This window comes from Salvelinus fontinalis, chromosome 26, assembly GCF_029448725.1.
Source record: "Salvelinus fontinalis isolate EN_2023a chromosome 26, ASM2944872v1, whole genome shotgun sequence".
Lineage (NCBI taxonomy): Eukaryota > Metazoa > Chordata > Actinopteri > Salmoniformes > Salmonidae > Salvelinus > Salvelinus fontinalis.
This window is the reverse complement of record NC_074690.1, coordinates 45581193-45605925: the sequence shown is the minus strand read 5'-3', so window position 1 is coordinate 45605925 and position 24733 is coordinate 45581193. Positions and strand designations below refer to the sequence as shown.

At 42.6% G+C, this 24733-nt stretch overlaps 2 protein-coding genes across 5 annotated transcripts in view; both read right to left on the bottom strand.

The window, feature by feature from the left end:
- LOC129824448 (rho GTPase-activating protein 12-like) overlaps nt 1-18215 on the bottom strand; it is a 133389-nt gene extending 115174 nt beyond the window's left edge. For 2 of the 4 annotated variants that reach the window (XM_055884122.1, XM_055884123.1), the window contains exon 1: nt 18035-18215. The gene's annotated coding sequence lies outside the window, so the exon portion shown is untranslated. The remainder of the gene's footprint in view (nt 1-18034) is intronic. The other 2 variants (XM_055884124.1, XM_055884125.1) reach the window with 2 other exon arrangements.
- A 3101-nt stretch (nt 18216-21316) lies between these two features.
- Nucleotides 21317-24733, bottom strand: part of LOC129824447 (kinesin-1 heavy chain-like) — a 31793-nt gene continuing 28376 nt past the window's right edge. Inside the window, exon 24 of the mRNA XM_055884121.1 lies at nt 21317-23843. Within this exon, the coding sequence (XP_055740096.1) occupies nt 23837-23843 (7 nt within the window). The 3' untranslated portion in view covers nt 21317-23836. The remainder of the gene's footprint in view (nt 23844-24733) is intronic.

Here is a 24733-nt window from a genome sequence, read left to right as displayed (position 1 = left end):
GGCACCATCCCTACGGTAAAGCATGGTGGTGGCAGCATCATGCTGTGGGGATGTTTTTCAGCAGCAGGGACTGTGAGGATCAAGGAAAAGATGAACGGAGGAGCAAAGTACAGAGAGATTCTTGATGAAAACCTGCTCCAGAGTGCTCAGGACCTCAGACTGGGGCAAAAGTTCACCTTCCAAAAGGACAACAACCCTAAGCACAGAGCCAAGACAGAGGAGTGGCTTCGGGACAAGTCTCTGAATCTCCTTGAGTGGCCAGCCAGAGCCCGGACTTTAAGCAGTTACATTTGGAAAAAAATACAAAAAAAACTGTTTTTGCTTTATCATTATGGGGTAATGTGTGTAAATTGATTGGGGGGGGGGGGCGATTTAATCAATTTTAGAATAAGGCTGTAACGTAACAAAATGAGGAAAAAGTCAAGGGATCTGAATACTTTCTGAATGTGCTGTATATGGTCATTTTTAGATATATAGGGTAAAGTTTATAATTTCATAACGAGGACATCAATCACTTTTGCTACCTGCACTGCATGGTCGAAGCGGGAGTGGGCCTATATATGGTCGGCATTCAGGTCCAAAAAGCTTCCAATGTGCCCACAAATGTTATGTTAGCCCCTAATTCTAATCACTATCTAGCTAGCCAGCTCCACTGATAGGGCAAATCTTGCTAGCAAAACTTTGTATCTAATATAGGCCAGTACAAGTGGTGGAGTAGATCAGCATTGTTTGTGCAACAGCTTGTTATTAACACTAGAAACGATAAAGCAGTCATTTGGACTGCTCATTAATTAATACATTTTATTACTCTGCCACTTTTAAAGTCATGCCTGCTCCGCTCCTTCTCCCGACAGTAGGGACTGCTCCGCTCCTTCTCCCGACAGTAGGGACTGCTCCGCTCCTTCTCCCGACAGTAGGGACTGCTCCGCTCCTTCTCCCGACAGTAGGGACTGCTCCGCTCCTTCTCCCGACAGTAGGGACTGCTCCGCTCCTTCTCCCGACAGTAGGGACTGCTCCGCTCCTTCTCCCGACAGTAGGGCCTGCTCCGCTCCTTCTCCCGACAGTAGGGACTGCTCCGCTCCTTCTCTCGACAGTAGGGACTGCTCCGCTCCTTCTCCCGACAGTAGGGAGTGCTCCGCTCCTTCTCCCGACAGTAGGGACTGCTCCGCTCCTTCTCCCGACAGTAGGGACTGCTCCGCTCCTTCTCCCGACAGTAGGGACTGCTCCGCTCCTTCTCCCGACAGTAGGGACTGCTCCGCTCCTTCTCCCGACAGTTGAAGGCACCACCCGTGCCCAGTTGATAATCACCCCAATAATTGCCTCGAAAAAGAACTACACTATACAGAAATGTATTTCACACATGACAGATTACATAAATAAAGTATGATGGGGGAGAAAAGGGGGAGTCGAATGGATGCAGACGCTGCGTTAGCGTTGCTACAAAACCTGAATGAAAATGACTCCATTGGTGGGGAAGAAATGAATTATGACGACGTCGCTGATGATTATTCTTCTGATTCTGAGACTCAGCCTGAATCAACACCTCCGAGGCGTAAAGCGCAACAACAAAACAGAACGGTGCACACTGAGCAGGTGACTGCGCCACCACCAAATGAAACGGTAAGACAGGAGAGAGGAAGGGACAGCTCTGTTTAGACTGAACAAGTCGGCGACAATGCCGATGGCCGATTTACAGCACAGAATGTCATCCCTGAGAGAGCAGACCCGACGTCTCAAGCAAAAAAACAACATCAGCAACACACTCATCAGAATACGTTGTTTATGTGACATGATCCAACTGATGCCATTGCGCGAAGACGCAGACCACGTAGGCACGAGTTGACAATAATTGACTATTTTTGACAGCTGTCACACACATTCATTATATTACCATTATTGCTCTTGGTGCTTATGATGATGTTAAGGCTACTGATGTTTTCATCATTTGACCGTGCGGCTTGGTGGTTGGGATATTATACATTTTCTGTAGTTATAAAAAATAAGATGTTTCCGCGTTCCAACACATATGTTTTCTGTTTCATAGTTGTAACAAAGGCACTCCACGAATAAAATTGATTGAACGCTTGAATTAATATATATTTTTTAATGGTTTTACATCGCCTACAGTAACAAACTACTGAAAATGCTATTTTGTTATGAAATATATATATTCTAATTTTGCCTAAGACCTTCATAAACTCAAATTGTAATTTTTGCAATAGCATATATGAAATGTAGCCTATTAATTACACTTAAAATGTTGTAGTCAGAATGATTGCTCATTAACTTGAAGGGGGGGGTCCCTCGAGGCCCAGTGGTTACAGTGTTAATCAGAGGTAAAGGCGATCTATTTAAATTGAATTAGGGTCCCATGGGAAACACTGACAAACACTTAGTTTTGACAGAGTTCGAACCAATCTCCCTCTTACTTTTTCCTTCATTGTCATGCCAAACAAAATAGCATTCCAAGTGTCCACTGTATTCCAACCGTAAAATGATCATGATCATTCTAGGAGTCCAACAATTTACCCAAGTGTTTTGATGCATAAATCGGAAGTAAAAATCTAAAAATCGCAATATTAGGTACAAAAATCACATTTCGGCTAGGCATCTCAGGCTAGACATTCACAGTCAGTCAGCCAAAGTATTGGAGCTTTTCACAAAACCTTTAATACAGTGGTATCCCATATAAGAATTTTTAAACCAATAAGCTAACATTTGACATCCTAGGCTAGACACTCACACAACTGGCCCAGAGAAGTAGACAGTCAGTAAACGTATTGCATTTTCACGACAACCCAACCCCAAAACCCTATGCCACCCTAGTGGCATTGCTTATTTGCTGTGCCTCAGAAAGTGGTTTCACGTAGGCTTAGGCCACAGTACTTGGGATACATTCTAACATCCAACTTTAACCGGGCAATTAGGAATCTTTCGACACAAAAGCATGACAGTCGTCATCTTAAATCAGTCATCGCACAAACACGGTTTCATGGCTCTCACATTTCCAGGCGTGCGCCAAACAATCCTTTTCAAAAACATTGGTTTTGAGTCGCCTAATTACTGGGGTCTTAAGAAAAAGGTCCCCACAGAACGACCACAGCGAGCCAAACTGCCTCATGTATTTATACCCTGGCTCCACTCAGTGTGCCAACGCCCAGAAAGGGGCCACAGAGAGTGGCTTTAAGACTTGTCTAAAAACTGCTCAAAAAAGGGGAACCAATTTAGTGGCCTTGCCCTGGGCGGTGAGAGCGTCTGGCCTGAGATTAGAAGGTTGGGGTTTTGGTCAAGTCATACCAAAGACTTAAAAATGTGACCCGATGCCTCTCTGATTGGGGGCAAGGCCCTACGTCAGATTAGTGTACTGTCCAGGGGGTGACTTGTACATCAAGCTGCCTCATGTAACAGTTTAACTTGAATCCGTCCCCTCGCCCCGACCCGGGCGCGAACCAGGGACCCTCTGCACACATCAACAACAGTCACCACGAAGGATCGTTACCCATCGATCCACAAAAGCCGCGGCCCTTGCAGAGCAAGGGGAACCACTACTTCAAGGTCACAGAGCAAGTGACGTCACCGATTGAAAGGCTATTAGCGCGCACCACCGCTAACTAGCTAGCCATTTCACATCCGTTACACTCACACTACAGAACCAGGAGATAAGATCCTGCCCAACGGGCCGTTCTACCTCGGACGAGCTTACTGAATAGGGGTCCTAAAGCAGAACTTCCGTAACCAACCTTACCAACACCCGCGGCCTCCTCTCTTCATAGGGCTTAGGCTACTATTACCGTGGCTAACCAAGCCTCGAGGTGTGGCTCAGTCAGTGAAGACAAACTCCTTACCAGATTATCTGTGTGCCTAGCGACAATGTCTAGGGCCTAGGCTTTACTCATCTATTTTTTGGGGACAGGGCCTGCCCTATCGTGTAGCCAAAAGACGAACGGATCTGCTCTGGAGACCGGATGCGCAACTTTTTCTGCGCATAAGACGCATACAATGTCTTGTATATGAAGCACACCGTTTGGAGACAGAAGGTGTGTTTAACAAACAGCACAGAGTTATCTATTCTCGTCCAACAGCATGAACATTTAACCCCTCATAATTCATTACCCCTGAACACTGAGATGGATCTCAAAACACATCCCAGAGAAGAAGAAAAAAGACAGAGGATCCATATAAAAAGGATAAACACTGTCCCATGAGCAATTTAAATGCAAACTCAATACGCTAATCCACCGTGGTAAAAATATTGTTTTATGAATCACAATTCACTGCGCCTGGGCAAATATATATGTTTTCTGGGCAGATTGAGCGCTATTTTGGTGGCCTCTGGTACATTCTAATGCCTTGATTCCATCTGAAATTCACAGCTAAATGATTGAATACTTTAAAACCTCTTTACCTCCCAGATTGGTAAAATGCGTTGTGACAAACTTTAAAATGACAATTATTGAAAATGTATGAATTCAGTGTGGTAGTTGTTTTGGATATCGCCTAGGCCTACAGTATATGATGAGGATTATTTAGGATTTATTAAGTCAAATTAAACCCGTCTTCGAGATTAAAGTAATATTTACAGTTTTACTGCAAGATATACACTACCGGTCAAAAGTTAGAACACATACTCATTCAAGGATTTTTCTTAATTTTTTACATCGTAGAATAATAGTGAACATCAAAACTATGAAATGACACATCAAAAAAAGTTAACAAATCCAAATGTTATATTTGAGATTCTTCAAATAGCCACCCTTTGCCTTGATGACAGCTTTGCATTTCAACTAACAGGTGTGCCTTCTTAAAAGTACATTTGTCTTAGAATTGATTTCCTTTTAATGCGTTTGAGCCAATCAGTTGTGTTGTGACAAGGTGGGGGGGGGGGGGTATACAGAAGATCGCCTTATTTGGTAAAAAATCATAAAGCACTATGATGATACTGGAGTTAACTGCACCTCAGATTGCAGCCCAAATAAATGCTTCAGAGTTCAAGTAACAGTCTCTTCTTATTATTGGTGTCCTTTGGTAGTGGTTTCTTTGCAGAAATTGGACCATGAAGGCCTGACTCACACAGTCTCCTCTGAACAGTTGATGTTGAGATGTGTCTGTTACTTGTGAACTCTGTGAAGCCTTTACTTGGGCTGCAATTTCTAAGGCTGGTAACTCTAAAGAACTTATCCTCTGCAGCAGAGGTAACTCTGGGTCTGCCAATCCTGTGGTGGTCCTCATAAGAGCCAGTTTCATCATAGCGCTTGGTTTTTGCGACTGCACTTGAAAAAACTTTCAAAGTTCTTGAAAGGTTCCGTATTGATTGACCTTCACGTCTTAAAGTAATGATGGACTGTCGTTTCTCTTTGCATATTTGAGCTGTTCTTGCCATAATGTGGACATGGTCTTTAGCCAAATATTGCCGTCTTCTGTATACCCCGCCTACCTTTTCACAACACAACTGATTGGCTCAGTAAGAAGGAAAGAAATTCCACAAATGAACTTTTAACAAGGCACACCTGTTAATTGAAATGTATTCCAGGTGACTACCTCATGAAGCTGGTTGAGTGAATGCCACAAGTGTACAAAGCTGTCATCAAGGCAAAGGGTGGCTATTTGAAAAATCTCAAATATATTTTGATCTGTTTAACACTTTTTTGGTTACTACATGATTCCATATGTGTTATTTCATAGTTTTGATGTCTTCACTATTATTCTACAATGTAGAAAATAATAAAAAATAAAAACCATTGAATGAGTAGGTGTTCTAAAACTTTTGACTGGTAGTGTAAGTGATTTACTTTATTCAACACCTTTTATAAACTAGTCAACAACGCTGTTCGGTCGTCAGTCAAAGCACCGTTAAAAGCCTATCTACTGGCTGGCTATATGAAAGTTGAAACACGCGAAAGTAAATCAATGAATGTGCCACAAAACAATTATTAAGAGATTTCAACTCATCTTTACCACTTACATTACCATGAGACGTGTAAATTCACTCACGGGATCATGCTCTCCCTCGATGAAAATAAATTAAGACTGCAACCGACCACAGCGCACAAAAATAACACAGGTACCGAGAGGCGGGAACAGACGGAAGACTGACAAATGAGCAGTGTTTCCCTGCCATCGCTCGCTTTGTGACTCACAGGTGTCTGTCCTGTCAATAAAATCACTAGGAGATGCATATCGTTCATTCTAGAGGGAGAAGGCTATACAGATTATTCTGACAAGCAAAATTAAAATTAGATGAAAAGATGCCTGAAGTGAAGTGGAAAACTCTGCTAACTCCAGTGGGATTAACCCTTCCTAATAGGAATACCTCAGCCACAACAGCCATATAACCATCTCTGGATTACTACATTACTGTACATGGGCCATGGCTAATAATCCCACCAATCATTAATGGTTTACAGAATGTTAAATCTGAGCCCATAGGGCCGTTCTCAAGTATTGCACTACATAGGACAGTGTTTCCCAACCCTGGTAATGGAGTACCCCCAACATTACACATTGTTATTGGAACCCTGGACAAGCACACCTGATTCAACTAGTCAACTAATCATCAAGCCCTCAATGAGTTGAATGAAGTGTGTTTATCCAGGGCTACAACGGAAACGTGTACCGTCAGGGGTACTCGAGGACCAGGTTTGGGACACACTGACATAGGGAATAGGGTGCCATTTGGGACGGAGCCTGGGTCTGTCTGATTGTCTGGAAGAGATGCAGGCAGACTGTTGATCAGAGGACTCCTAATTCGGGTGGCCAGAATGACGGGGAAGACGCAGAAGCTCCATTTCTAAATAATCCCCATCTAATTCTGAGACGACAATCGAGAGTAGCCAGGACAAGACACCAGACTCTTCCAGCAACCTTGCTTCCCTGAGGCCTTTCAGGTGCCTCTGACAAGTTTTTTTTTTTTTTTTTTTACAATTATTATTAAAAAGTGGCAATGCATACATTTTGGCTATTTTTTCTTATTTTTCATCTTTCTATAGGCTATTACAACAATTAAATATAAACGGTAGGTCCTTGGAAAAAAAGAAATGTAATTGAAAAATTTCTTTGAATTTGATTTGCCAATGTCTGTATGAACCCTCTATAGGCTTTGCAAATGAAAGATAAAAAATCACTTGCTATTGAAATTGTTCACGCATCATTCGCTTTCCTGTCCGATCTTGCCTACCTGGCAGAATCATGATTATTTGCACGGAAACACCACTAGCAAAACACACCTGTCTAGCTGGTACGCACCTGAATTAAAGGGTTGAAATGTATCCGATTTTCCCCAGACCTCAAAAATGGTCCCCTGATGTGGTTTAAGCATTGTTGTGGAGTTACAACATCCAATTTTGTTGTTTTTCTATTAGGAAAAGTGTCATTTTGACATCAATTTTCATTTATTTATTTTTTTGTGCCTTGGTATCGTTTTGGTAATGGAATTGCAAGACAAAGCCATGTTTCTTTAACTTACAGTAGGCAAATCATTTCTCCAAAACTAAATGTGTTGATATTAGTTGGAAGGGTTCTGATATATTTCTAAAACCTTAAGACTTTTTCTGGTAGATGTTGTCTAAGACCCTTTTCCCATCTGTTTGACTAGAAATCAAAGCACTTAAAATAAATGCCTTAACTTCTCAAAATATACTCTTAGCTTTCATTTACACCCAATGTGACGTGCTCCTGAGAACTTCACGTTGGTGCTCATGGGTCCTTTTCGATGGAAATGCCCATATAGCATACCTTACAATAAAATATTCTCTAAAACAGTACAGTGCTCTGCAATAAGAGTTGGATTTCTAAACCAGATGAGTTCTCAAATAGCAGCTGCCCAATACCACAATGTCGGAACGCGTCGGAATATAAGGTATGGAGAATGATAGAAATAGAAGGTTTGAGTTTCAAATGCTAAATGTTCAGTGAACGCGAGTATATATTTAGGTAGTTTCAATTATTAACTTTCCTGCTAACGTTCTAAAAGTGGACAGTGCCAAACAAAATCTTGCCAATCCATTCATTATTCTACCATGACTGAGTGTGATACATGTTTTCCATAATGTACATTATATGCATAAATACTGAACAAAATATAAAACGCAGCATGTAAAGTGTTGGTCCCATTTTTCATGAACTGAAATAAGAGATTGCAGAAATGTTCCATATGCACAAAATGCTTATTTCTCTCAAATGTTGAGCATAAATTTGTTTACATCCCTGTTAGTGAGCATTTCTACTTTGCCAAGATAATCCATTCACCTGACACGTGTGGCATATCAAAAAGCTGATTAAACAGCATGAGCATTACACAGTTGCACCTTGTGCTGGGGACAATAAAAGGCCAATCAAATTTGCAGTTTTGTCATGCAACACAATGCCACAGATGTCTCAAGTTTTGAGGGAGCATGTAATTGGCATGCTGACTGCCGGAATGTCCACCAGCGCTTTTGCCAGAGAATTGAAAGCTGCATACAAAATCGTTTGAGAGAACAATCACAGACCACGTGTAACCACGCCAGCTCAGGACCTCCACATCTGACATCTTCACCTGCGGGATCATCTGAGACCAGCCAGTTTATGAAACTGAGGAGTATTTATGTCTGTAATAAAGCCCTTTTGTGGTGAAGAACTCATTCTGATAGGCACACCCACTTGGGAGCCAGGCCCAGCCTAAGCCCTCCCAGGCACACCCAAGACTGCACACCCATGGCTGCGCCCCTGCCCAGTCATGTGAAATCCGTAGATTATTTATTTAAATAAATTATTTAACTTACAAGTTAGTTAAAAGAACAAATTCTTATTTACAATGACGGCCTACTCCAGCCAAACCCGGACGACGCCGAGCCAGATGTGATACAGCCTGGATTCGAACCAGGTACTATAGTGACGCCTCTTGCACAGAGAGGCAGTGTCTTAGGGCCTAATGAATTTATTTCAATTGACTGATTTCTTTATATGAACTGTAAAATTGTTTCATGTTGTGTTTATATTTTTGTTCAGTATACATTCAATGCAAAGAACGCCATCACAAACAGTGTTTCACCATTTATTGAGTACGAAGACAAATAGCAAGGATGTCTCAGGCAGTATTAGAAGTATCTAAATATAGTGTAACCTACCACTCAATGTATATCAATCAAGCAGGGCCCGAAACTAACTTTTTGGTCCACCAGCCATTGTGGCAGGTAGTTCCAACAGCCACTCGAGGTTTCACCAGCCCAGGGAACTCAAGCTGCTGGAGTCGTCAGTGACAGTGTTAGCAGTGCACAACGTTTTGGAGCCGACGCCGACTCCTGTAGGTGGGAGCGGAAGGACTCTTGCTCGACTCCCAAAAAACGCCAAAACGAATGCGCACACCACCTCATTATTGCAGAGTCCTACTAGGAATACCAGCATTTGCATTCTAGCGGACTGACATGAGCATGATGCTGCCCATTTGCTCATCAACGTAGCCCATAAAAGGCCTATTTTGTTTGAATATAGAAGGTGATGTGTAGGAACTATAACATTTCTGTGATATTTCTGCTGCGCGCAGCCTTGACAGATCTCATGGGATGATGCGGCACACTATGCTGATAAGCCTATTCTTTACCATGTTAAAGACCTATTTCGGATGCCCTACTTTGTTATCTATTGCCTAGGACAGGGGTGTCAAAGTCAAATGGACGGAGGGCCAAATAAAAAATTTAGCTACAAGCCGAGGGCCGGACTGTTCGAATGTTCATTGAAAATTTTTTAAATGACGCATATAGTCTAGTGAACCTAATTGAAACTACTGAAAACCTAACAAATATATTCCAATATGATCAGATAAATAAAGCAATATTTTCTTATGGCTCTGTCAGTAATCTTTAATTTTCAACAGACACAAAAGACAAATTTCCTTTATATAAAAATCCCCATAACATGAACATTAAATGAAAGAAACCGGTATTCAAGGCACCATCAGTAGCCTATATTTTCTATTTTAGCAAAAGTGGGCTAAATTTACTTCAAAGAAAAAAACAATAATAGCAATTTTCTATCATCCACTCAACTGAAATATTTTTTAAATATAATTGGATTGAAATACAATAAAATAAAGTGCAAAAATCTATTAATCAAAAACAACACTTTGTTTAAGGAGAAGTAACATGCAGTGAAAACAAATAATAAACTTTAACTTTTAAACTTGAACTGAGTAAAAACTCTAAATATGTGATTGCACAGTAATGTTCACTTGTTTGAGGTTGAGGGTGATACTTGGTGGTGTCCCATCTTTTCCACAAGTTCATCAATGTTCGGGGTAAGGCTCTGAGCTGAGGAAATCCTCAGAATTGAGTGGAGGTGTTCAGCAGTAAGTCGACTTCTGTGTGATGTTTTGTTCAGGTTCATCAAAGAAAACAGTTGTTCACACAGGTATGTGCTGCCAAACATAGACAACGTTTGAGCAGCCTGGATGCGCAGCTGGGGCATTGTGTCGGGGAGGAAACGGGCGAACTCCGCAGCACCCACTGCCGCATATTTTGCCCTCAGTGCATCATTGCATTGGAGGTCAATCAACTCCATTTGGAGGTTTGGTGGTGAGCTTTCCACGTCAACAGCAAATGGGTTACCGAGCAGTTCCAACCTGCTTTTTTGTGCTTCAAAGTCAGCAAATCGGCGTCGAAAGTCAGCGGCAAGCATACCTATTTTATCAGCCAACTGTGCGCTCGGGAACGCACTGGTAGAGAGCTTCTCTTTCATGGTCTGGCAGCTGGGAAAGTGGCTCAAATTTTCTTTCCGCATCTGCGTCTCCCACAGAGTCAGTTTGGTTTTAAATGCCTTCACTGTACTGTACATATCAGAGATGACATGATCCCGACCCTGCAGCTGCAAGTTCATTGCATTCAGATGACTCGTAATGTCACACAGAAAAGCCATTTCACACAGAAACATTTCGTCTCGGAGTTGTGTTGTGTCTTTCCCTTTGCTGTCCAAGAACAGACAAATCTCCTCACGAAGCTCGAAACATCTTTGAAGCACCTTTCCCTGGCTTAGCCATCGCACCTCTGTGTGATAAGGCAAATCACCATGCTCCGTTTCTAACTCCGTCAGAAATGCCTTGAACTGGCGGTGATTCAAACCTTTGGCTCTGATAAAGTTAACTGTGCGCGTGATGATGCTCATTACATGCTCCATTTTCAAGGCTTTACCGCACAACGCTTCCTGGTGTATGATACAATGATAAGCTGTCAGCTCACCTGTCGCGTTTTCCTCTTGCATCTTTTCCCGTATCTTCGCCACCAGTCCGCTCCTGTGTCCACACATCGCAGGTGCTCCGTCGGTTGTCAAACCCACGAGTTTTTCCCAAGGCAGCTCCATCTCATTTACACATCTTGACACCTCTTCATACAAATCATGCCCCGTAGTTGTGCCATGCATAGGACGTAAAGCCAAAAACTCCTCTGTCACGCTTAGGCTGGAGTCCACTCCGCGGATGAAAATTGACAACTGGGCAATGTCAGAAATGTCGGTGCTCTCATCCACAGCCAAGGAATATGCAATGAAATCTTTTCCCTTTTTCACAAGCTGCTCTTTTAGATTGATGGACAACTGGTCTACTCTCTCGGCAATGGTGTTTCTGCTCAGACTCACATTTAAAAAGAGTTGCCTTTTTTCTGGGCAAACTTCGTCACAAACTTTAATCATGCAGTTTTTGATGAAATCCCCCTCCGTAAATGGCCGGGCTGATTTAGCGATCTCTTCTGCCAAAATAAAACTGGCCTTGACAGCAGCCTGGCCTTGTGATTTGGCTTTTTTGAACAGAGCCTGTCGAGATTTGAGGCCTCGTTTTAATTCCTCTGCCTTTTGTAGCCTTTGTTCCATGTCCATATTCTTGTTTTTGTCCGCGTGTTTCGTTTCATAATGTCGTCTCAGATTATACTCTTTCAGTACCGCCACACTTTCTCCACACAGAAGACACACATGTTTTCCAGCTACCTCCGTGAACATATACTCCGACTCCCACCTTGTTTGAAACCCCCGGTTCTCAGTGTCCACCTTCCGTTTTGCCATTTTTGATGGGTATCTGAAAGTTAATTTTACTGTGATGCTGACGACTGCTGTGCCAATAAATATTGAAATGAAGCAGCCTACTGCTCGGTGCGTCACCGTTGCATTGTGGGAAATGTAGTATTGGTGCGTGTAAAAGATCTGCGGGCTGCCGGCTTGCTGCGGTCTGCGGGCCGGTTCTAATAATAAATCAAGATCATCCCAGGGGCCGTAAAAAACCTTCTCGCGGGCCGGATGTGGCCCGCGGGCCTTGACTCTGACATATGTGGCCTAGGACATCAACAGCCAGCCAGGATTTCATTAAATAAGTTTATATGCTCAATACTTTTGGTGCATTTCACGATGTTCAACTTCAATTCCCTGGCACTATGAAGAATAGCTTAGCCATACTCATTGATAGCCTAATATATACTTGAATGTACTTCTGGTGAATTTACGCAACACGAGAAATTGCGAAATACAGATTACCAAAACATAGTATATCGCCTACGAGCACAATATCCGATTGTCTGCCCCGATCCGCTCTCCCTCGCTGGCTTGCTTTCTATGTAAAACGCTAGTGTGTTTGGTCATCAGACTGTTGCGTGTAGAATAGCTCAGCCTATTGATAGCCCCTAATTTAGTGAACTTGTGCGAGACATTGGTAGCCAAGAAATTGCGAGATATCGCCTATACATCTTTATGATTACCGATGCAAGGTTCTGACTGTGCCTGGTGGCCGACATACCTAGCTATGCCTGGCTATACCTCTCCCCTCTCTCGTTAGCTCGATCTTTCTTTGCTGTGAAAGATGCGAGAGTTTGTGTTCTTGAAGTAACCCACCGCAACTTGTTTCCTCCGTAGCAAAAACACTGAATCTTAAGGAGTCGATTCTTGTAGAGTCGACTCCCTCACCACTAAACACCGAGAGAGAATCGGATTAGTAACCTAGCAGTCGAAGAAAACTCAAACATTGAAAAACAACCTAGCTGGTGAACAAAATGTAAATAGACAAGAAACACAAGAACAAAGTCCCACTAGTAGACTTAAGTAAAATAGACCAACTTTTACGACTGTGCGCAGCGCTTCTAAAAAATTTTATCTTCAGCATCAGTGCGCACAGCTCCCCAGCCAGACAGTTCCGCGCAAGGTGGGATATATTTGGATTCATAGCGCTGTGTGATTAGCTACCAGCTATGAAACAAAACAGAAACACATTGCTATAGAAAAAAAATGTGCTTATACTTGACTTCTAGCTCTATTTGTATTCACAAATGTGAGTGAAACGCTTGCACTGTGGAGCACAGGAGGACGGTGGCACATTAATTGGAGAGGACAGGCTCGTGGAAATAACAGGAGTTATTGGAACGCATCAAACACACGGTTTGATGCCATTCCAGACATTACTATGAGCCGTCCTCCTGGCGGGTGTTCATTTTAGGCCTTGATATCAAGTGCCGTGGAGGGCACAATCTTACAAATGCTGCAGTCCAGAAATGAGAGCGTTCCAAAAATGCCAAAAGCCTGGGCCTCTGATGGAGACCGAACTGTCAACAGCGCATGCTTCACTATTCCCCCAAGGAGCATTTGTGTGCCAAGACCCATTGGCTTCTCGAAAGGATCCAACCCTGGTCCCCAACGTATCTGACTGAGAGATCGTAGAGAGAGACAAGTGCCTTAGCGGAACACAATAGAAAGCGTGGGTGATCCAGAGACGAGAACTCTCATCTACGTCAAAAGCCCGGACTCCTGACGGGGGAGAATATACATTTTCACCACTGCATGTTACAGTAAAATAAATTGTGTCACCTGTCAAACTGACTCTACATTGAATTTAGTCTCCGAGATGCTCAAACAAGCACGTGTACCTGTCGTTGGTGGTCTTCAACTCTAAAAAACGCACTAGACTGTGTAAGACAAAACCCACAAAGAAAAGACAACAGGCAAATGCATACGCGTTTCCAATGTCTAAATAGTAACAGCAGGACTAGTTGACACTGCAGGAAGGATTGTTCTCCTTACAGGTGAGTGAATCAGCCCATGCTTGGTGAATAGCACTTGGTTGATCTCTGGGAGCAGGACACAGGAGCGCTGAATAGATCATATGAGACAAAAGTGATAATCAAATCAAATGATCACAGCAAAAGAATGTCGTTTGTGAGCTAGAAAATGAACATCCCGACAGTCTGAGGCGGGGTGCTCTGCAATCATCCTACTCCAACTATTAGCAGGGATAATCTGCCATTTCTTATTTGTCACTATGAATTAAATTAGTGGGTCCTGCCTTGATGACTGTATTACACTACTTATATATTTTTATGGTCTTAAAAAGATCGGACCCTTTTTCTTTTTTTAAATGTTCCCCTAAAACGACATACCCAAATCTAACTGCCTATAGCTCAGGACCTGAAGCAAGGATATGCATATTCTTGATACCATTTGAAAGGAAACACTGAAGTTTGTGGAAATGTGAAATGAATGTAGGAGAATATAAACACATTAGAGCTGGTAAAAGATAATACAAAGAAAAAAAACATGATTTTTTTTTGTACCATGATCTTTGAAATACAAGAGAAAGGCCATAATGTATTATTCCAGCCCAGGTGCAATTTAGATTTTGGCCACTAGATGGCAGCAGTGTATGTGCAAAGTTTTAGACTGATCCAATGTACCATTGCATATGTGTTCAAAATGTATCAAGACTGCCCAAATGTGTATAATTGTGGTCCCGTGTGGCTCAGTTGGTAGAGCATGGCGCTTGCAACGCCAGGGTTGTGGGTTCGATTCCCACAGGGGACCAGTACAAAAAAAAGTATGAATGTATGTACTTGTAAGTCGCTCTGGATAAGAGCGTCTGCTAAATGACTTAAATGTAAATGTAATTGGTTTTTAATACATTTTCAAGTTCATAATTGTGCACCCTTCTCAAACAATGGCATGGTATTATTTAACTGTAATAGCTACTGTAAATTGGACAGTGCAGTTAGATTAACAAGAATTTAAGCTTTCTGCCCATATCAGATATATCTATGTCCTGGGAATTTTTCCTACCTCTTGCTAATCACATTGGCCTACGTTAGCTCAACCATCCCACGGGGGGGGGACATCGATCCCGTAGAGGTTGATTTTAAATAAACTGATAGCTTTATCACAAGTTAGTATGCCATTCCGGGACAAATGTATTAGCTATCTGCTTCTGCTAGCGAGTAACAGATCAACTTGTAACTAAATAGCAAGCAAGTTACATTACGAAGGTTGCTGTGTTCTAAGTTGGGAGTCATTTTACAGCTCGCATTGATGGTATCACGTTTCCATAAACGAAAAAGATAACTAGATAACAAATACATAAGACTACCTGATAGCAGTTGGCCTGACAGATCTCTCTCGAGCCGTCGCCAGCTGTCTTCTACCTTTGGTACGGATAACATGATTGCCAGACGTGATCAGCAGAGATAGTACCATGTATGATAGTACCATGTATGATAGTACACAAGTTTTGATTGGTTTACAGTTTAGTACTCGACTGCGTTTGCCTGTCCAGTTAGCGAACAGAACAAGTATTATTTCGTTGCAAGTATTGACGTTGCCAACAAACAGAAATATGCTCAGAAGAAATAAATATACACAATGTCAAAACCAGCTCCACCCTCGTTAGATCATCTCGGCCCAACGCCACAGGTGTATGTGGCAACGCACTGCCATTTGGCACGCAGCACGTTGGCAGTACTTGCTGGGACTTGTAGTGCAGTGCACAGGCGGTATGAAAGCGGGGTAAAATGAATTGACAACCCAAATCATTGCAAGGGCCGGATAGAGATGTGTTGCGTTTGACACTGCCTTCAGGGATAGTGTGACACTTTTGGCAATTAAGCCCTTTTTTCTATTTACCCAATCAGACGAACTCATGGATACCATCTCTGCGTGGAGTTAAGGTAGTTTCTCGAACCATTGCCAACTAGCGTTAGTGCAATGACCGGAAGTCTACAGCAACAGCTAGCATGCTAATTGCCAAAATGTCACATTATCCCTTTACCAAGTCTGGTTTTGATCAGTCTGCTCACTACAGAGCGCTAATACCCACCGAGGCACAGAATTGCATTTGAAATGCCACGTCTGTTTTCTGTGATAATGGGATTTACATGAGGCGCTTTAGTACACGCCCTATGTTCCTCCAGGAACAAAGATGATATAAGCACAATGAGGTGTTGGATGGGATAGGATTGGGAGGGGCAGTTTCAATGGCACTGACTGAATACAAAGTGTCACGAGCTACAGGACAGAAGTCAGGCCAAGTTAGGGATGATGGAACTCCGTGTTTGCATCCCAAATGGCACCCTATTCCCTATATAGTGCACTACTTTTGACGAGGGCCCGGTGTGTTCATCTCATGAGCAATGGGCTACATGGAGAATCTGCCAGCGTCAGCAAGCCACTTAGCTACTCTCCCTCCCTCCCTCCCAGATAATAAGGCATTGACTGAGGAAGTAACATCGACATCAGCAACTTTTACTGAAGGTTATTTCAATTGTCTAGACTTTGGTTTAAGGCAATATTCACTGCCCATAGGCCTACACAATGGCACTGACTGTTGCTGTACTGCTGTTTAAGATGCCTTTATTTTAGAACATTTCAATGGCTGCTGCATTCAGTTATTTACAGAATGGAAAGAGACAGACACCAAGGTGAGGAGATATAAGAGGACTTGGAAACTAACACCGGGATTATTGAGGAAACTTTCAAGGGTAAGAGAAGACACAGATCCTGGACTAAAATACACAGAGGGCATCGTGATGCTATTGCAATGCTGTAACTAATCTTGTCCCAGGCCAGCCCACTCTCTAGCAATTGAGGCTGGGGGTGAGGTTATGCTGTAATCAGGGCAATTCCACAGAAACAGATTGATGCTGAGACTCAGATTTTTCACTTTAAAATGTCAAACAAAAAAAATGATTGCAAAGTTAAACTTTTTTTTTTTTTTTTACAAGGACTACTTCAAATAATTTCCACAGAACATTTTATAAAAACATAATCACCCTGCAAATGCAAAGTTTGGTAACAGACTGAAGGTCGGTGCCAATGCATAGCTTCCTGGAATATTTCTGCCTCTCCTCTCTCAACCTAGTCTCAGAGCAAAACGTAATATATTTGACTAAATCCATGCCACATCATTTAATATGTTACTTTACGTTAGCGTTACACTGGCCTACCAATGTAATAGTGGTCGTACAATATAATACACGTTGTATGACATAGTATCCTATGTCTGGATAGCATTTGCCCCGTTTAGCATGATATATTATGTTTGACTGCTTTAGTATGATATAATACGTTAGAAACTAACCTTAACCCTTTAACCTAACATCCTACGTTCCTAATTAGCTAAAAATGTATGTGATGAGATTCAAACACGTAACCTTTGGTTTGCTAGACCTTTGAGGTTTATCCCCAACCAACCACCCTCCTTTCATTTTTGCCTTAATAAGCAACCTACTGTCCATACTAAACAAACTTATTTGAGTGTTTCGCATTTATGTAACGTGTTATTTGAGTGTCTCGGATTTACATTTATGTAACGTGTAGTCAATGTAATGTAACCTGTCAAAAGTAACAATGAGGTGACACTGATTTTTGTCAAATATAATAGGTTTTGCTCTGAGACCAGGCTGCCTTTCTCCATAGGTAACTACAGCTAGCTAGGTGGTGTAAGGAGAAACGAGTCTTAACATTCTCATTTTCACATTCCAGGGCACGAAATAAGCAACACTACCTGGTTTGTGTTTACCTCCTAGGTACATGGTCAATGTTTCCAAGCTCTCACCTAACCAGTCATTTTACTTGTCGACAATCTAACGAACAGTGTCTTGTACCGTGAAACGGCGAGTCTAAACAGGTTGATTCTAATTCCAGAAAATTGGGTAATTTTGTTAGCTGAAAACATATACATTTGTGGAAAGACGCACTAACGTTAACTATGGTTGCTAAATAAGACGTTTTTCAATCTCCTGAGAAAAGATACAATAAATCAGACTTGACATACCTTTTCTTCTGGCGGTGATAATCCTTGTTTTGTAAAACTAAGCACTTGTGATGAGGGTATAACGTTAATTCCATAAACTTTTCGGCTGTGTTTTCCCCTTCACTTCCCCGTCAACCCAACACTGAAGTCACACCACTAGTAGGCAAGGTAGCAGCACTACACACATTTTCTCCACCTCGTTTCCACTTTTCCCTGACGTTCCCGTTGGTGCTCGCTCCCGCTTTTGCCTGCCTGCAAACTTCGCTACCACTCAACAGCCCGCAACCTTTTTTGAGGGAGAGAGCAGTGATGGGGTACTGCCGCCACCTTGTGGCGGAAGGGAAACGTCTCCAAACACCTGTGGTCGCAGCCTGGTCTCATAGACTAGACGTAACATAGTAGACCTAACATAGTCAATTTAAATCCGGTACACTCAAATTAGTATATGTTACCTTTGGTATGGTTATGTAAGACAGATGTTACTTAAGGCAAAAACAAAAGTAAGGTGGCTCGGCGTCTAGCCGAAAGGTTGTGAGTTTAAATCCCATTTTTAATTTTATTGAACCTTTATTTAACTAGGCAAGTCAGTTAAGAACAAATTCTTATTTACAATGATTGCCTACCAAAAGGCCTCCTGCGGGGACAGGTGCCTGACATTAAAAAATTATAATAAATAAAATATAAATATAGGACAAAACACATCACAACGAGACAACACAGCACTACATAAAGAGACCTAAGACAACATAGCAAGGCAGCAACACATGACAACACCGCATGGTAGCAACACAACATAACAACAACATGGTAGCAGCACAAAACATGGTACAAACATTATTGAGCAGAGTCAACAGCACAAACGTGGGGCATTCTTCTTACCAAACCACATGACCTTTGTTTTGGAGGTGTTCAGAACAAGGTTAAGGGTAGAGAAAGCTTGTTGGACACTAAGAAAGCTTTGTTGTAGAGCATTTAACACAAAATCCAGGGAGGGGCCAGCTGAGTATAAGACTGTGTCATCTGCATATAAATGGATGAGAGAGCTTTCTACTGCCTGAGCTATGTTGTTGATGTAAATTGAGAAGAGTGTGGGGCCTAGGATCGAGCCTTGGGGTACTCCCTTGGTGACAGGCAGTGGCTGAGACAGTAGATTTTCTGACTTTATACACTGCACTCAGAGAGGTAGTTAGCAAACCAGGCCAAAGACCCCTCAGAGACACCAATACTCCTTGGCCGGCCCACAAGAATGGAATGGTCAACCGTATCAAAAGCTTTGGCCAAGTCAATAAAAATATCAGCACAATATTGCTTAGAATTAAGGGCAATGGTGACATCAGTGAGGACCTTTAAGGTTGCGGTGACACATTCATAACCTGAGCCGGAAACCAGATTGCATACCCGAGAGAATACTATAGACATCAAAAAAGCCAGCCAGTTGATTATTGACATGTTTTTCCATGACTTTTGATAAACAGGGCAAAATAGAAATAGGCCTATAACAGTTAGGATCAGCTTGATCTCCCCTTTAAATAAAAGGACGAACTGTGGCTGCCGTCCAAGCACTGGGAACGTCACCAGAAAGGAGAGAAAGGTTAAAAAGTTTGGAGATAGGCTTGGCGATGATAGGGGCAGCAACCTTAAAAGAAGGGTCTAAACCTTCTGACCCAGATGTTTTTCTGTGGTCAAGTTTAAGGAGCTCCTTTAGCACCTCAGACTCAGTGACCACCTGCAGGGAGAAACTTTGTAGCGGGACAGGAGAGAAAGAGGGAGGAGCATCGGGGATAGTTGTATTAGAAGGGGTGGGAGATGAGGAAATGTTGGATGGGCAAGGAGGCATGGCTGAGTCAAATAGGAATCCTGACTTCATGAAGTGGTGATTAAAGAGCTCAGCCATGTGCTCCTTGTCGGTAACAACCACATCATCAACATTAAGGGACATGGGCAGCTGTGAGGAGGAGGGTTTATTCTCCAGGTCTTTAACCGTTTTCCAGAACTTCTTGGGGTTAGACCCACAGAGAGAGAAATGCTCCTTAAAGTAACTAACTCTGGCAACAGACAACTTTACAATTTTAGATCATTAGCTACTTTGAAACTACTTAGCATGTTAGCTAACCCTTTCCCTAAACCTTGTAGCTAGCCCTTCCCTAACACTAAACATAACCCTAACCTCTAGCCTAGCTAACGTTAGCCAGCTAGCTAGAATTCGTAACATATCGTACGTTTTGAACATTCGCAACACACGGTACATTATGCAAATTCGTAATACATTGTACGCTTTGCACATTCCTTACATATAATACAAAATGAGTGATGGACATCAACAAATTATTACATACCGTACGAAACATAACATATCATACTAAATGGGTGTACAGAATCATATGAAATGCTCTGAAACCAGGTTGGTGGTCACTGCAGTAATGTCAAATATGGCTACAGCACTCATAAAGCTACTGTATGCACTACTGCTCACACAGTATATCAGATCTCAATATTTATTGCCGGATTCTTTTCATTGTCACATGCAATAATGCATTTTGACACTGTATCTATCTATCTATCTATCTATCAAGGTTACACCCCATTACAACTGAAATTCTCAGTGGTATGAACAATATAACAAAGATGGTCTAATGCAAAATTGGCAACGTCAGGTTACTTTTAGCATTTTCAATATCAGACACAATGGAATCTAGATCACCTCCACAGGGTCTCTAGTGGGAGTGCATGGCAGGGCATTTCCCTCCCAAACATTATTGTTGCCAGCCCAAATGATTACGCTCGAGTCATGTCAAACACTTGAGTCCTATTAGCTCAGATATAGCCAACAAATGTCTGTCTGCCCACCCAGAAATATCATCCTAGAGCTTGCCATGCACTCCATAAGAAAGCTTGAATGTGTCACACCCTGACCATAGTTTACTTTGTATGTTTCCATGTTTTGTTTGGTCAGGGTGTGACGTGAGTGGGCATTCTATGTTGTATGTCTAGTTTGTCTATTTCTATGTGTTTGGCCTGATATGGTTCTCAATCAGAGGCAGGTGTTAGTCGTTGTCTCTGATTGGGAGCCATATTTAGGTAGCCTGTTTTGTCATTGTGGGTGACTGTTCCTGTGTTGTCACCATACGGGACTGTTTCGTCTTCGTTCGGTTGTCGGTTTATTGTTTTTTGTTCTTTGTTTAAGTATTCTTATTAAAATGAATACTTACCACGCTGCATATTGGTCCTCCTCTCTTTCTCCCAACGAAGAACGTTACAGAATGAGACCAAACGAGTCGAGCACTGAATTAGACGGACACCAGGTAGGTTTTTTTCCTCAAAATTATTTAATCACACATACATTTACATCATGCAGTCAATCCCAAATGGTGATATCATTCAACTTTGAACAAACCCTCCACCTCCTCCCCAGGTCTCTATGGATCCGTCCAAAATGGCACCCTATTTCCCCGTGCAGTCAAAAGTAGTGCACCACATAAGGAATAGGGTGCCATTTGGGACGCGCCCTGGGAATGATCCAGTACCTTTTCCCATTGATGGAATCCTCATCTGTCCATTAGAAATGCAAGTGACTATTACACAGTAATAAAGTGGCGACGCTTTTCTTTACAATCAATGCAAACAAATGAATTTGGTAAACATCATGGACAAATGGCTGTTGTTCTTTTACTGTACTTTCCCATTTCATATCCATTCAATTGATGGGAGTACAGTGGAACCCTGGCAGGTAAGGATAGGGTACTATGCACTTTGAAGACCATGTTGCAAAGCGTTCACTGTTCTAAAGGTTACACAGATGAAAACTTGACAGACACGGTCCTGTCAAAGGTATAGGCTACCTACCTCTCCCAAACTAGCCTCTAATAGCAGAAAATAATGGTTTACACCCCCATAAGTTACCAGAAGTTGAAGTGTTTTCTAACCCAGTTTCAGTTTTAAACTTTACACTAAGCGCAGGAGTGTCGGGAAGAAGAATTCTGAAGTGCTATCTTATCTGTCAATTTTATGTCAAATCCTTCCAAAACAACAAAAGTTCATAACATAAAACACCAACACCTTGCTGTGGCTGCAGACTATTAAAAAAGACTCAACCCTGGTCACACGTAACAGTATATCATTGATATATAATATTGTACTCACAAGATGTCGGTGTTTTTGTTTCATGCTGGCCTACAATCACAGCAACAGCAAATGTTTCAGAATTGACACACAATGACATAAAAACATGGGTTGGAGAGACATTTTACTCTCACATAGGAAAAAGAATTGAAGGGGATTCGAAAAGAAAACAACTAAACGCAAGAAGACAAGTAGTGTAAAATGTATAAAGTCCTTGGCTCCTGATTACAACTTTGATCATTACTAAACCCCTTTCCAAGATGCACTGCTTTCGGATAGGCTGTGTCTGAAACGGCACTGTATTCACGATGTCGTTTTGACCAGGGCCCATAGGGCTGTGCCCAGACTAGTTTACCAGCAGACTGAACGGCGACCAATCCCCTTCCTAGCCAAAGGCCCCCTGCTCATCTAACTGGCTGATCAGTGGCAAGAGCGAGCCAATCAAACACTGCCATCCAACATTCCAAACCAATACAGATCAGATATGCTTGTCAAGCTAGAGAACAGTGAGACAGACATACAACTACACCGATCCACAATAAAAGTGCATGTGCACTTGACCTGCCTTAATGAAAAGAGGGTGATTTTGGAAAAGTCAGAGCCTGCCTTATATCGATGCCCAATATTAATTTAAACAGAGGCTCCCCTAAATGTATTTACTCCACTCGTCTTGACATTACTAGTGGTGGGGGGGAGCACTGAAAGGAGCCCATTGATAAAAGTGCTAGAAACAGTTCATTCACAAATAAAATGTTAAAACCACCAGTGGTTTGTTTAGAGGTCAGGACAACGATGGTGAAGTGGATGAGAGGACCTAGCTCGCGAGGACAAGCGCGCGTGTGTGCCATCTATGTGCTCCAATGGCCAGATAAATAAATAGCATCCAAGCAGTGACACTGCATTTAAAACCGTTGGTAGAAGTAAAAGACGTGGGACGCAGGCATGAACGCTTGCTCCTGGTTCAGACTCCTCTTTCCTTCTGACATCTGTTTAATGTCGTCACCGCACCAGTATGTGTCGCTTTATTTTCCTTACGGTAGAAACAATGGTCACCACAGGTACTCTGTCATTAAATAAATCTAAACTGGAATCGCGCTTCTTGGCATTTCAAAGCCAAACACCTCTTAAGGAAGCATGCGCGGTGCCATATTACATATGTACAACAGGACAGTAGTGCTCAAAAATGCCATCTATTTCGGTTCAAACCTCTTAAGAAGCTTGTAAAAATCTATTGATAGAAAGAAGTGTGGTACAACCAGGATCAACATTTCTTCTTTGTTTCAGTCGCCTTTTCTTCCCCCCTCGTCTCTTGAAATCCCGCTTAGCGTACATTCACATTGGCACAGTGCAAACTAAACCCTTAAGACATCGAGGATGACAACAAACTGTGCTACGAAAAAAAAAGCTACACGTTCAAGTCAAATGTAGCTCACTGCGCCAAGACTGTACTCTGCAGTTGGTGGGTGTCTTGTCGTGTGTTTTGTTTGGTATATTAAATTCATTTCGCTGTTGTTGTTTGTTCCGGAGAGAAGAAACATGAAGGTAGGTGGATCTGTACAGGGCAGGAATATATATATATATTTATATTAAAACTCCTCCCTCTCTCTAATATATAGCCTGCAGGAAGCCAATGGCTGTAATGGTATGACAGGTTGCCAGGGTGATGTCCATCTGCATCTTCTGTGGTCATGTCCCCTCCCGTCTTCAAATGCTTCAGATGTGAGAGGAGAGGAAGAGAGAGAGAGAGAGGGGAGGTGGGGAGGAAAGGAATAGAGGGGAGGTGGGGAGGAAAGGAATAGAGGGGAGTTGGGGAAGAAAGGAATAGAGGGAAGTTGGGGAGGAAAGGAATAGAGGGAAGTTGGGGAAGAGAGGGATAGAGGGAAGTTGGGGAAGAGAGGGATAGAGGGAAGTTGGGGAAGAGAGGGATAGAGGGAAGTTGGGGAAGAGAGGAATAGAGGGAAGTTGGGGAAGAGAGGAATAGAGGGAAGTTGGGGAAGAGAGGAATAGAGGGAAGTTGGGGAAGAGAGGAATAGAGGGAAGTTGGGGAAGAGAGGAATAGAGGGAAGTTGGGGAAGAGAGGGATAGAGGGAAGTTGGGGAAGAGAGGGATAGAGGGAAGTTGGGGAAGAGAGGAATAGAGGGAAGTTGGGGAAGAGAGGAATAGAGGGAAGTTGGGGAAGAGAGGAATAGAGGGAAGTTGGGGAAGAGAGGAATAGAGGGAAGTTGGGGAAGAGAGGAATAGAGGGAAGTTGGGGAAGAGAGGAATAGAGGGAAGTTGGGGAAGAGAGGAATAGAGGGAAGTTGGGGAAGAGAGGAATAGAGGGAAGTTGGGGAAGAGAGGAATAGAGGGAAGTTGGGGAAGAGAGGAATAGAGGGAAGTTGGGGAAGAGAGGAATAGGAGGAAGTTGGGGAAGAGAGGAATAGAGGGAAGTTGGGGAATAGAGGGAAGTTGGGGAAGAGAGGAAGTTGGGGAAGAGAGGAATAGAGGGAAGTTGGGGAAGAAAGGAAAATAGGGAAGTTGGGAGGAGAGGAAGAGAGGAGGTAGGGAGGAGAGGAAGAGAGGAGGTAGGGAGTAGAGAGAGAGAGAGGGAAGGTAGGGAGA